A 12,259-nucleotide genomic window follows, 5' to 3' on the forward strand; every position below is an offset into this window, starting at 1 on the left:
ACAGCCAGACAGAACAAAATATTTATAAATATTTAGAAGCATTGCTATTTAGAACGGATTTCAAAATAACTAAATATAAAGATGTGTTTGAAAAAGAAACAATTGAATTAAACGTGTGAATATTGAATGTATTTATGTCAGCAAAAATAGCTGTTAGGCATTTTTAAGTAAGTACAGCTTTCATACAAATAGAGTTCATTACAAATTTAACGACTGAGTTGATTTTGACAATAAATAATGATTTGATTAATTCATGAACTTTGGTAGATTATTTCAAAAAATCACCCCTAAACCGAATTACATCCCACTCTCTTTTTTATTACTTGTAATTTTTAAAAAATTCTGAAAAGTAGGCGTATCCACAACATCCTCTTCACCCGCATTTTATATTTGGACGTACAAACATACCTAGGCCATAGAGGAGCACTGCTTTTATATATACGACTAGCAGCTACGCCCCTAGAGGCCTCTAGTGGCCCTTTAAATGTTTTTTTTGTTCAAGTCTCTACGATACCTATTTATTGCTTTCAAATTCTACGATATCTCAAATAATTAATTTTTTCGATTTTTTTATTTCTCTTGGGAGGGTGGTGTTACCCTCCCCAAAAATAGTTATAAACCTTCCCGGGCCCTATGAGAAGATATCCTGTCAAAGAGAACCCAATCGGTTCAGCTGTTAGCGAGATCCTTCGGTACAGACAGACAAACAGACAGACATACACACATCCTGTTACTTTATTATAAGGATAAAAGGTAGTGGATACAAAGACCATGGTCTTTAAGTTACTCTAAGTTTATTAAAACTGTTATTTTAAATCTATTTCATTGCCCAAAGCATTTTAATATTCAATTGGCTTATATCATAATCATTTTGAATGTGAATAAAATGACACTTTATTTTTATACTAGCGGCTTCGCCCCTAGCCTCTAGAGACTTTGCCCCAAGAGTTGAGTTAAAAAAGAAATAAAAAAAATTAAGTATTTCTGGTGCTGCCATTTATAGTAAAGTAACTGCATAATTTTTTTTTTTTTTGGGGGGGGGGAGAATTTTCATTTTTAAGGGAGTTGGTTGTGTCCCACCCCCCAAGAAAATAGCTTAAAACCACCACAGGACCAATAGGTATATACCCTGAAGCGTTTAATCCGATCTTGATTTAAAATAAAAAAAAAAATAAAATATGAATGTAAATGCTTTTCTTTTGATGATATTATTTTATGAATAGACTTAAATCTTATTTGTAACCAAGTAGCAGAAAATTAGTTTTTATATGTAAAATTTAGTTACTACTAGTTTTAATTCAAAATAGTAATATTTCTTTTGCAAAAATAATGAATCTAAATATTTGTTATCCACAAATTATAGTTGTACAAAATCTTACCCAATGTTTGTATAATTCTATAATCTATATGTAAATGTAACTAGCGGATTCGCTCCTAGCCTCTAGGGTCTCCGCCCCAAAATGTATTGGGAATTCCTCCTCCCTCTTCAAAATTACTTTTTGGCATAATTTTAGATTTTTAAAAAGGTAAAAAAAAAATTTAGAGGGGGGTAGTCGATCACCCCCTTTTTTAAATTCTAATTTAAAGATATATCTTTTATTGGAGGGAGGGGGGGGGGGGGATGAGTAGATATATTTCTTGAAAAGAAGAGCCCAATCAGTTCAGTGGTTACTGAGATCTTAAGCTTCAGACAGACAGACAGACGGACATACAGACAGACAGACGGATAGACAGACAGACAGACATCATTCTTTTTTGTATTATAAATTATAAGTCTAGATGTACAAAACAGGCAACTACTTGGCCCAAGTGGTAGAGACACCTTTCGTCTGATAGCAAATTGCTTTCTGTTCTTTAATAGGGACTTGGCTGTGTTTATATCTCCGACGCTATTAGCTGATGTCAAAGAACCAATACAGAGTCAACACAGAGTCTCCACCACGTGGGTAGAGTTACAAATATCTCGTGCCCCCTTCATCATTTACTTTAATATGAACATTGAACATACATACATTGTATCATTATAAAGGTAGCTGCGATTCTGATATTATAACAAAAGCCTAGTGCACAAAAGACATGGGTCAACCTCTTGAAATTACAGGTCGACCTAAAGAAGCTTTAGGTTGACCGATTCTACAAAGCCATTTGTTAGTTGTACTTGTTTAGGTTGACCTACAGAATAAATCAGTCGACCTCTAACAGTTTTTTTAAGAGCTGGGCAAAAAAGTTACCTATGCACTGTTTCTTTGTGTTTTGTAAAATGTAAAACTACATGCACCATTTCTTCCACAAAGTACACCAGAAAAAATCCTGAAAAAAAATTATTAAAAATTTTTTAGGGATAGGTTAATATCAAAATTAGCAGCTTTTAAAACTGACAACCCTTATAGTTAACTATTAGTATGGCACTATGACCTGTCCACGCACCTTGAAACAAACTCTGCATCTTATAATTGTATTGTAAATCATCCATTCACGTAACCAACCCTTTGATTTCACGACCTTTGTCAGGACGTCCTATATATATATGTGTTAATGACATTCCCCTTTACTCTTACTATTGATGACACATGCCTGACATAGCAGCAAAATGTACAATTTTTAATGTCTTTAGAATGACACAGTGTGGTCGAGACAAGAACCTGACAGCAAGTCAAAACATTAGTAATTATGCTAATACTACAGGTTAGCAATTAGGTTCAACAGTATTAACACATTGACTAACAGACAGATTGCTAGACAAAATTTAGACCACTTGTCATATAGACAGACAAAATCATGAATTCAAAGACAGACAGACATTGAAATTTAGACATACTGACAAAAAAGAGACACCCAAAAAGGTTGACAGACAAACAAATATGAATCATATATACAGATATTTTAACAAATGCATTTTGGGTGGAAAAACATACAAGCAAATAAACAATGCATTAAAAAATTTCCCTATTAATTATTATTATTATTGCCTGCAATTATATTCATTCTAGCCTAATTATTTTATATGCTGTATATTTGTTGGCTAAAATATGAAATGCATCAACAATTTTGCCATTTGCAAACTTTCCTAGAGACACAACTATAGAAAATTAGACAATTGAAAAAGTAAATACATTTTTTAATGCATAATATGGTTGTATCATAATTTTTAATAATTAAAAAAAAATTTTATTTATTAGCTTTTTTAGCAAGACTAAACAGCATTAAAGACCAAAAAAGAGGCATAAAACTATTGTACTATCATGTTTATTTTTGTAAAATAAAATCTAAATTATAAACTGTCTATGAAAAAATCAGACAATTCTGCAGCAATCTAAAAAACATAGTAGGTTCTATATTTGTGTGAAAGTGGAATAAATGAAATGTATGGAATTTTTTTTGCAAAATCTGGGTAAAACAATGTAAATAATTTCCAAAGTTAGGTGGTTAGCCTAGTTGATTAATGCCTGAATTTTTTTTAATGTAATTCTATCACATTTATCAATAAAAATTCTTATTCAGTTTACTATCTAAATTCTAAATACTTAAGGTTTTATTTTAGGCTACACCAATAGGACAACTACTTTTTTGATCACTCAAACTTTTCAGAAGTGGATTTAAATTTATTAGTAAAAGCAAAATAATCCTTGAAATTTAATAATACAGATAGAAGCTCAAAGAGGAGCTATATTGAAAGTGTTACACAAACAGGAAGGTAGTTGAACTTTATGTTTGTGTGATATCAAAATAATTTCATGCTTTTTGTCCCAAAAAAATGCATAGCTATTCATTTAGGTTATAAATCAACCTATTTTCTGTATGCTGTTAGTGTCAGTTTAACTTTCTATATCATTTTATGCTCTTTTTGTATAATGGGAGTTTTTTTTAAATAAATGTTTTATTTTCAGACTCTCAAACCAATCAATATAGAATTAAAATACCCAAGTTTTTAAGCCAACAAATAAAAGATCTTGTTCACAAAACTTTGGGTACCAGCATAATTTACAGTCCAATGTCCCTGCATCCTTGTCTCTATCAGATTATTCTGAAATTAGTCTTTTTACAATTCCAAGTAATTTTCATTTTTGAAGTAATGATAAATAATTGATTTTGATTATACAAAGAGATAAATCGCAGACAGACATTATTTTCTCTTTTTCTCTACTTCTCTTCTGTATTTTTTGGCATTACTAAAAATCTATGTTTTAGAATTACTAAAAGACGAAGAGCCTTCAAAAACATATTTGTGTCTTTAATTCTAATTTTATTTTCTTGTATTCATTCAAAACCGATTATAATTAGAACCAGTTCTCATTCATACAAAAAAATTATATCTAGCATCTTATTCTTTTTATATCCAGTATTCTACGAATATGAAAATGTACAATCATAAGATTAAAACCAGTTTCTTTTGCATGTGCCCTTTTATTTTATAATTGTACATTTCATATCCGCGGAAAGCTGTTTATAATATGAAGTGAGAAATTACTATTAATGGTCTTTCACTTAAAATTGTTTGTTCTGAAAGATATATAACTACTCTATTTGTTTTTTGTTCTTGCTCAACTTGTTGACAAAGTTGTCCTTGTAAAATTTTATGTATTGAAATTGATTAGTCATTTGTAAAATTTCCAACCAATTTTATGCTGAATTAAATATCAGATTTCTTTTGAATAGGACACAATTACTTTCCAAACATTCTACAATAAACTCTGATATCCAATTTTAGAAACTCACAAATTAGATTAATTTAAGGCTGACAGTAGAATGTAAAGAACCTATTATAGAAAGTCTGCCAATAGACCTTTTTTTTGGTAGGTCACCTGCCTGATATCTGGTTGACCTACATTTCTTGGCGAGCCCTTTTATCTAGCAAGCTGAACACTTGTAGTCCAAGCTGACCTCCAGCAGTCAATGATTGTTCAGTGAGCCTTAGCTATAGTCATTGTTTGTCTCTTTGTCCAGACATGTTAAAAGTTTCTAAATGAAGAAATGTATTCTAGGACTTGGAAAACCTATTTTTATGATTTTATGAATAATCCTTACCTAGAAAAAGGCAGAGCTCTGCTAGCCATCTTATTTCCAATTCTTGCCCTCTTTTTTTCAATCCTTCTCTAGCCTAAATTGAAATAGAAAATGAATTTTAATAGGAAATACAACACTTTTTTATTAGAAAATACAATTTATACATTTAATACTGTTTGTTAAAAAGTTAACCTATTGTTTAAAATATCATGCTCAACCTGCATGATATTATTGTAATTTAAATTCAATAAATTAAATGGTTAAAAAATTCAATTTTAAACTGAAATTCAACTCTCTAAAAAACACTATGATGAATTCCTTTAAAATTTCCCGGTTGAAAAAAGTAGAACACTTGCCATACAATAACAACATTTTGGTGAAAATAAGTAATTTGAAAAATAATTTGTCTATGTTGCATTCAAGTCTCTAAGTAAAAGCGAGAATATCTTTTAAAAATTTCGATTTTTGTGATTTCTCTTGGGAGGGTGGTGGTACCCTCCCCCAAAATAGTTATAAACCTTCCCGGGACATATGAGAAGCAACCCTGTCAAGGAGAACCCGATCGGTTCACCGGTTAGCGAGATTCTTCGGTACAATCACACAGACAAACAGACATCCTGTTACTTTAATAGAAGAATTATTCAGCATAATATAACTTTTTAACAGTAAAATTTAGAAAGATATTATCAGAAAATCCAAACGACTTAGATAAGGAGAAATGTCATTCTGTTCCCTTTATATTGCTACGACTAGTGGCTTCGCCTCTAGGGGCACTGGAGAGGGGGGGGGAGTTAAATTTTCAACCTAATTTTTATTTTAGATTTAAAAAGAAAAAGTAAAAACATTTTTCAATTTTTGTTTTTTAAAGAAATTTTTGTGGGAGGGTGGTTGAACCATTCCCCAAAATAGTTATAAACTTTCCTAGGACATAATAAAAGCTACCCTGTAAAGGAGAACCATATCAGTTCATTGTTTACCGAGACTCTTCAGTACGACAGACAGAACGACAAAAAGATTCTTTTATATAAGGATTACTATTTATTATGTTATTAGCAAAATATCTCTATAATCAAGTCTAAAAACGTATTAGTCAAAATAAGCATATGATTTTCAAGCAATAATGAGATAGATTTTTTTAGCATGGCTTCGAAAATGCTTCATTTATTGGATCGTATATAATTATAAATAATTTTCCATAAATAATAAAATAAAAATCATAAATTCTAGTTTTGTTTGCATTGGCCCTTGAGGTAACACAACTGAAATGATTTTACTTTCCTATAAAAACTATTAAAATACTATGCTAAAAATATTTTTTACGTTTTTTTTTGTCTATTTTAATTCCTACATAGATAAATGAGGACAGTTTATCTAGACATATTTATTTCTTTGAAGTATACACTTCAGCTCCCCCCCCCCCACCCTCTTCTTTTTGAAATAGTTTTTAAATATGGGTTGGTGAAGTTTTTTGTTTTTTAGTTTATTAATTTATCTTACTTGTTTATATCGCCTATTACCCTTTGATTGCACGTCCTTTGTTTAGAAGTCCTAACTGTGCAAAGTAATAAATTGCGCTTGTTTCTTTACATTCCCCGTACTATTTTTGCCGCACCTGACATAGCAGCAGTAGGAAACATTTTTAATTTCTACGGATGCTTTTAGAATCAAAATTATTAAAGTATATAAATGCATATGCTAAAAATCAACATTATTTATTCCTAACTGTCCAATTACGTCATAAAACATATAATATTTATTTATATCTGTATTTTTTTTCTTTTTATTGCGTCTTTGCATGTTATGGCCGTTTTCGGTCTTGTATTTCTGAAATACACTTAACTAGCGGCTACGCCTCTAAAGGCCTCTAGGGACACGTAAAATTGTTTTTTTTTAATCTATTTTAAAATCAGCGATTTATCTAAACATTTTTCCCCGCTATATGATAGCTAATTGCAAAAATGTCCGCAGGGCAACGTTTTTATTTTATTTTTGTCGATTTCTCTGGGGAGGGTGGTGAAACCCTTCCATAAAATAGTTATAAACCTCATCAGGACCTATGCGAAACTACCCTTTAAATGAGAACCTTATCGGTTCAGCGGTTAGCGAGATCATTTGGTTCAAACAGACACGCAAACAAAAAGCACACTGTTACTTTATTATAAGGATTTTTTAAAGAAATCTAATCTAACTAATTTTGTTTCTGGGCCATTCTTTATTGAAGAGAAATCTGTTGATAAAATTCCAGCAATGACCGTTTGTAGGACATAGCTATATTTTATTGTCAATCTTACGGACAACAAAAAAACTCTTTGGTTATTCACCGAATTTTTAAAACAACGAAATTTAGAAAGTTTTGATTAAGATTCTGATAACGACTGAGTCATTTCTTTTTAAAAGCAAAGCTTTTCTATAATTAGAGTCGATCTGTCCCTTTGTTAGAATTGTCCTATTAATTTCAAACTTTGCAGGATGCTTCCTGTAACAATGTTAGAACGCGTAGTAACTCTAAAATTGTTACCAAAAGTCCGTATGTCCATTTTAAACATGTTGATTTTTAACTTTTCAAACATTAAATTTAAATGTTGATTCCTAGGACAACAAAGTACAATTTTTTAAGCGAAGCATCTCATAAAAATGTAAGTATGTCCTTAAACATTATCCTGTATTTAAGCAGTTTTTCAACAAATTTACTTAAAATTTTGTTCGACTTTTACAGATTTTATTCTGATTATTCAGTTCTGACACTCTACAAGTGTTAATGCTCGTGTGTCCTACCGTTTTAGAGCTTCGCTTTTATGGATGTTGTCATCCTTGTTTTAATATCAATTAGATAATGCAATTTCAGTGTTTTTCTATTTGCTTTGTGATATTCGTGGGAGAAAAATACAAAAAAGATTAAGTTAGCATTGTTAAACAAGGCCTATAAAAATACTTTTGAACTCAGTAAAATTTAAACAAATGGTTTTAAAAACAGAGATAAATCAAATCAATAGATTTTATTTTGAATAGATCCTTTTTGGAAAAGTGTATCTAACAAACTGTTATGATAATATGTGTTGGTTTTAAATTGACTCAGACTTAAGGAGGATTGCAACCATGAATTTGCTTATCTACTAAAATGTTAATTTTACAAACTAACAGTTATTTTTTTAACTGAACTAATATACTATTTGAAATTAATTATGTGCAATAAATGGCCATCTACGCTTTATCACGTCAACGTGCAATGCAAGTTTTTGGACAAATTCTTTATTAATTCACTAGCGGCTACGCCCCTAGAGGGCTCTAGAGAAACTTGAGGAGGGGGAGTCGAATTTGATAACCCAATTTCTTATTATATATTTTAAAAGAAAAATTTAAAAAAAAATATTTTGGGGGGTGGAAATTATTTTTTTATTTTTGGGAAGGAAGGGGGTCTCCACCCATTATTTTTAATTTTAATTTTTTTTTTGGGGGGGGTTATTTTTCATTTTTAGGGAGATGGGGTGTCCCACCCCCCCCCCCCAAAAAAAAAAAATAGTTATAAACCTTCTAGGGACATATGAGAAGCTACCCTGTTAAGGAGAACCCGATCGGTTCAGTGGTTGGTGAAATCCTTCGGTACAGACACACAGACAAACATCCTGTTACTTAAGTATAAGGATTGTACCTTCTCTAACATTCCACCCTTTTTTGATTTAAATAATCGTAAGTTAAGTTCGAATATGTAATAAGATTTCTTGAGGAATAATTTAATGAACAAATGTAATGGTGGAAAAATTAGGATGCTAAATTAATGACCACAAAGTTACTAGGCCTACAAATGTGTGAAGGTGTTTGTAAAATTTGGAAATTATTAGAATTTACTGTCTAACATACTATTTTTAGTGCTACAAAAAAGGTTGATGCATGATTTTCAGAGTATATTTACTTCTTGAGGGTGTCTTAATTTGTCCAAGGTCAATAAAAGGAAATTTCCAGTCCTTGCTATTTAAGTTTAAATTAAGTCCTTGGGAAAAAATCAACAAATGGCAACTTAAATTACAAAGGGCAGAGGTAATGGGCGAGACTTAGAAAGTGCTCTATAAGAAAATATAAGATAAAGTACCCTGGTTAACCCCCTCTTCACTCTTAGAACATGAAAATTAGGGGGGGGGGGGGGGCTTGTGTTAGTTTTTTCAATTGTATGTTTATTACTTTATGTCAGGTTAGGTTAGGTCATAATGGGTAATAGGTAGAACAGTAGGGTTAGGGCATCACTTATCTATGACTCACATGGTTTGGGCCAAACACAGGGGTTAGACAGAAAATAGGAAAAAAACAAATTTTAAAAATAGGGAGGGAGGGCATCAGTGATCAACCGAAACTTTCTGTGAAAACAACAGCTAGATGTAAATGTGTATTTTAGTAAACTATCTTGAAAGTTTATAAAGGCTAAACTCAATAGTCAGGGTTTAAGCTATTTTCAAGGAAAAAGAAACAACATGAGAGGACAAAATCAAATGAAAGATTTGTTGTAAGTTAAACTGCCCTGGATGCAAATAAATCTAAGATGCCATATAATTTCATTAGCAATTTTTGAGTTTTGGTTAAAAAACTTTAAGTGCATAATTTCTTTAGTTAAATAAATAAACCTTTAGCTAAATTTAAATTTAATTGACTTTTATTCAGCCAGAATTTTATAAAAAGTACCTTTAATTAGAGTATGGTATACCCGTATGCCCAGACTTAATTCCGTAAGTACATCTGTTCTCAATAGGCTGTAATTCAAGGAAAGTCCTAAGTTTGCCCTAAATTTGTCTTAATTTGTTTTAAAACAATGGATGATGAACTTATGGACGTATCACTTATGATAGACAAAATAACCCAATTTGTAGATTAAATTGCTAGTTTTTACCAACTAACTACGATTTAATAAAAGTCCCAATTTTTTACGCCAACAAAGTTAAAAATTGTATATTTCCAAGTTGAAAAAAACTTCGTTGCATTTGGACATAATTATCCCTTTTAACTAATATCACTTCCTTGTTTAATAATGACAGGATATCTCACGAAGCAGAAAATGACATTTTACCAATAGGTCGTGATTACACCAAGTTTTATTTTCACACCTTTCCATTACACTATAAAAAATTACCAGTATGACTTAGAACCGATTTATATCCGCTAGATTAGAACCGGTTCTCAGCCATACTGAAAAATCCTGTAGAGCATTGTATTACGGGCAACAAATATAAAATTTAAATAATGAAATTAAAAGCAATTTTGATAACCAGGACCTTCGGCCCCTCGGGGATAACAAAACTGGTTTTAATCTAATGATTCGTCTTAATATCCGCGGAAAGCTGTCTATTATACGATGCGATAAAAAAATATAACTTTATTCAATATTGAGATTAATTAAATTTTGATTGGGTTGTACAAATCATCAGTGTCAAAACTTTTCTACCAATAAATTTATTAATAAATTTGAAGTTTATCGTTCATTGTATTATCCAATAATATCTATTGTTGTCAAGACATTGAGAAGTTGTCCCTAGACAATGTACTCGAAAACGCGTTACACTTAACGCTAGAAATATATATTTTTAGAGTAAGTTTGCGCGCGACTTCAACATTGCACCTTATTTTAATCCGTTCAAAGTTCAATGTCTCACAGCTCATGACCATTAATGTCAACAATATCTATCTATCTATTTTTCTATCCAACTTTATGTATCTGTCTATATCTATTTACTAGCGGCTACGCCCCTAGAGGCCTCTAGTGGCACGTTGAATGTTTTTTTTATTTAAAATATCTAATAAGAGAAATAATTGGTTTATGTTTCGTTCAAGCCTCTTTTATGGGAGGGGTATTTTTTTCTAGGGGCGATTTCTCTTGGGAGAGTGGTGGTACCCTCCCAAAAATAGTTATAAACCTTCCCGGGACCTATGAGAAGCTACCCTGTTAAGGAGAACCCGATCGATTCAGCGGTTAGTGAGATCCTTCGGTACAAACACACAGACAAACAGACATCCTGTTACTTTAGTTTAAATGGGTACAACCCAAAAACACAAAAGTCCTGGTAAAAATCCTTTGTATTTGAAAATAATGGCTGCGCCCTAGTATTTTGTGATAATATAGATCTAAAAAATTGTCATAATCAATTTTACCCATTGCATGGATTGTATTACCAAATACATAGGTGTGCAGAGCACTTAATAAGAAATCGTATTTCTTTTAGAGATAAGGGGTACTCATTTCTAGGAGCAATTTCTGGGAGGGTGGAGGTACCCTCCCCAAAAATAGTTGTAAACCTTCCTTGAACCTATAAGAAGCTCCACTGTAAACATATTGGTGCAGCAATTTGACAAAATCCGTAGACAGACAGACAAACACCTTGTTACATTTATATTAAGACGTATCTTCCTGAAGATTGCGAATGCATAAAACTTTAAGTTAAAGATAAATAAAATTGAATTATAACAAGGATGACAACATCCATAAAAGCGAAGCACTGAAACGGTAGGACAAACGGACATTAACACTTGTATAATGTCAGAGTTAAATAATCAGAATATAAATGTATAAGAGTCGATGCAAAATTTTAAGTAAATTTGTTGAAAAACTGCTTGATACAGAATAATGTTTATGGACATACTTACATTTCTAGGACTTAATTATAGAGTTGCTTCGCTAATAATATTGTACTTTGATGTCCCAGGAATCAGTATACAAAAAATCAGATCGATCGGATAATTAGATCATACAAAAATTTGTTGTTAAAAAAGTAAAAAAAAATCAACATGTTTAAAATGGACGTACGGACATTCTGGTAATGATTATAGAGTTGCTACGCTTTCTAAATCGTACCTAACTACTACAGGAATCACCAGGCAAAGTTTGAAATCGATAGGACAATTCTAACATGCCTAAATTAACGAAAAAAGCTATACGTTACGGACGTACGGACGGACGGACGTACGGACGGACCGACCCTAATTATAGAAAAGCTTCGCTTTTAAAAATGTTTACGTACTACATAAAAAAGACGTATTACAGACGTTGTCATTATACCTCATACAAAAAGATAAGATTAATATATAATATATTCTTACCAAAAATTTACAGCAGTTGATAAGTTATTCTTCTATGTTCTATGTTTATTATCGTATTATTCTACTTCGTTATTATTATTTTTTTCAAAATGACCGTCTGTCCGTATGTCTGAATTTTTTTGGGGGGAAAACGAAAATTACTTGGCTACTCTAAAAGACAGATGGCTAATTTTGTTTG

At 31.4% G+C, this 12,259-nt stretch overlaps 1 protein-coding gene across 1 annotated transcript in view; it reads right to left on the bottom strand.

Moving 5' to 3' along the window:
- LOC145328042 (uncharacterized) overlaps nucleotides 1-12,259 on the bottom strand; it is an 83,308-nt gene that overhangs the window by 35,429 nt on the left and 35,620 nt on the right. Inside the window, exons 3-4 of the mRNA XM_080171592.1 lie at nucleotides 5,026-5,098; nucleotides 2,232-2,310 (exon numbers count right to left, since the gene is read on the bottom strand). Coding sequence (XP_080027718.1) covers nucleotides 2,232-2,310; nucleotides 5,026-5,098 — 152 coding nt within the window. The remainder of the gene's footprint in view (nucleotides 1-2,231; nucleotides 2,311-5,025; nucleotides 5,099-12,259) is intronic.

Source organism: Acartia tonsa, chromosome 9 (genome assembly GCF_053477335.1).
Source record: "Acartia tonsa isolate MP-2025a chromosome 9, ASM5347733v1, whole genome shotgun sequence".
Lineage (NCBI taxonomy): Eukaryota > Metazoa > Arthropoda > Copepoda > Calanoida > Acartiidae > Acartia > Acartia tonsa.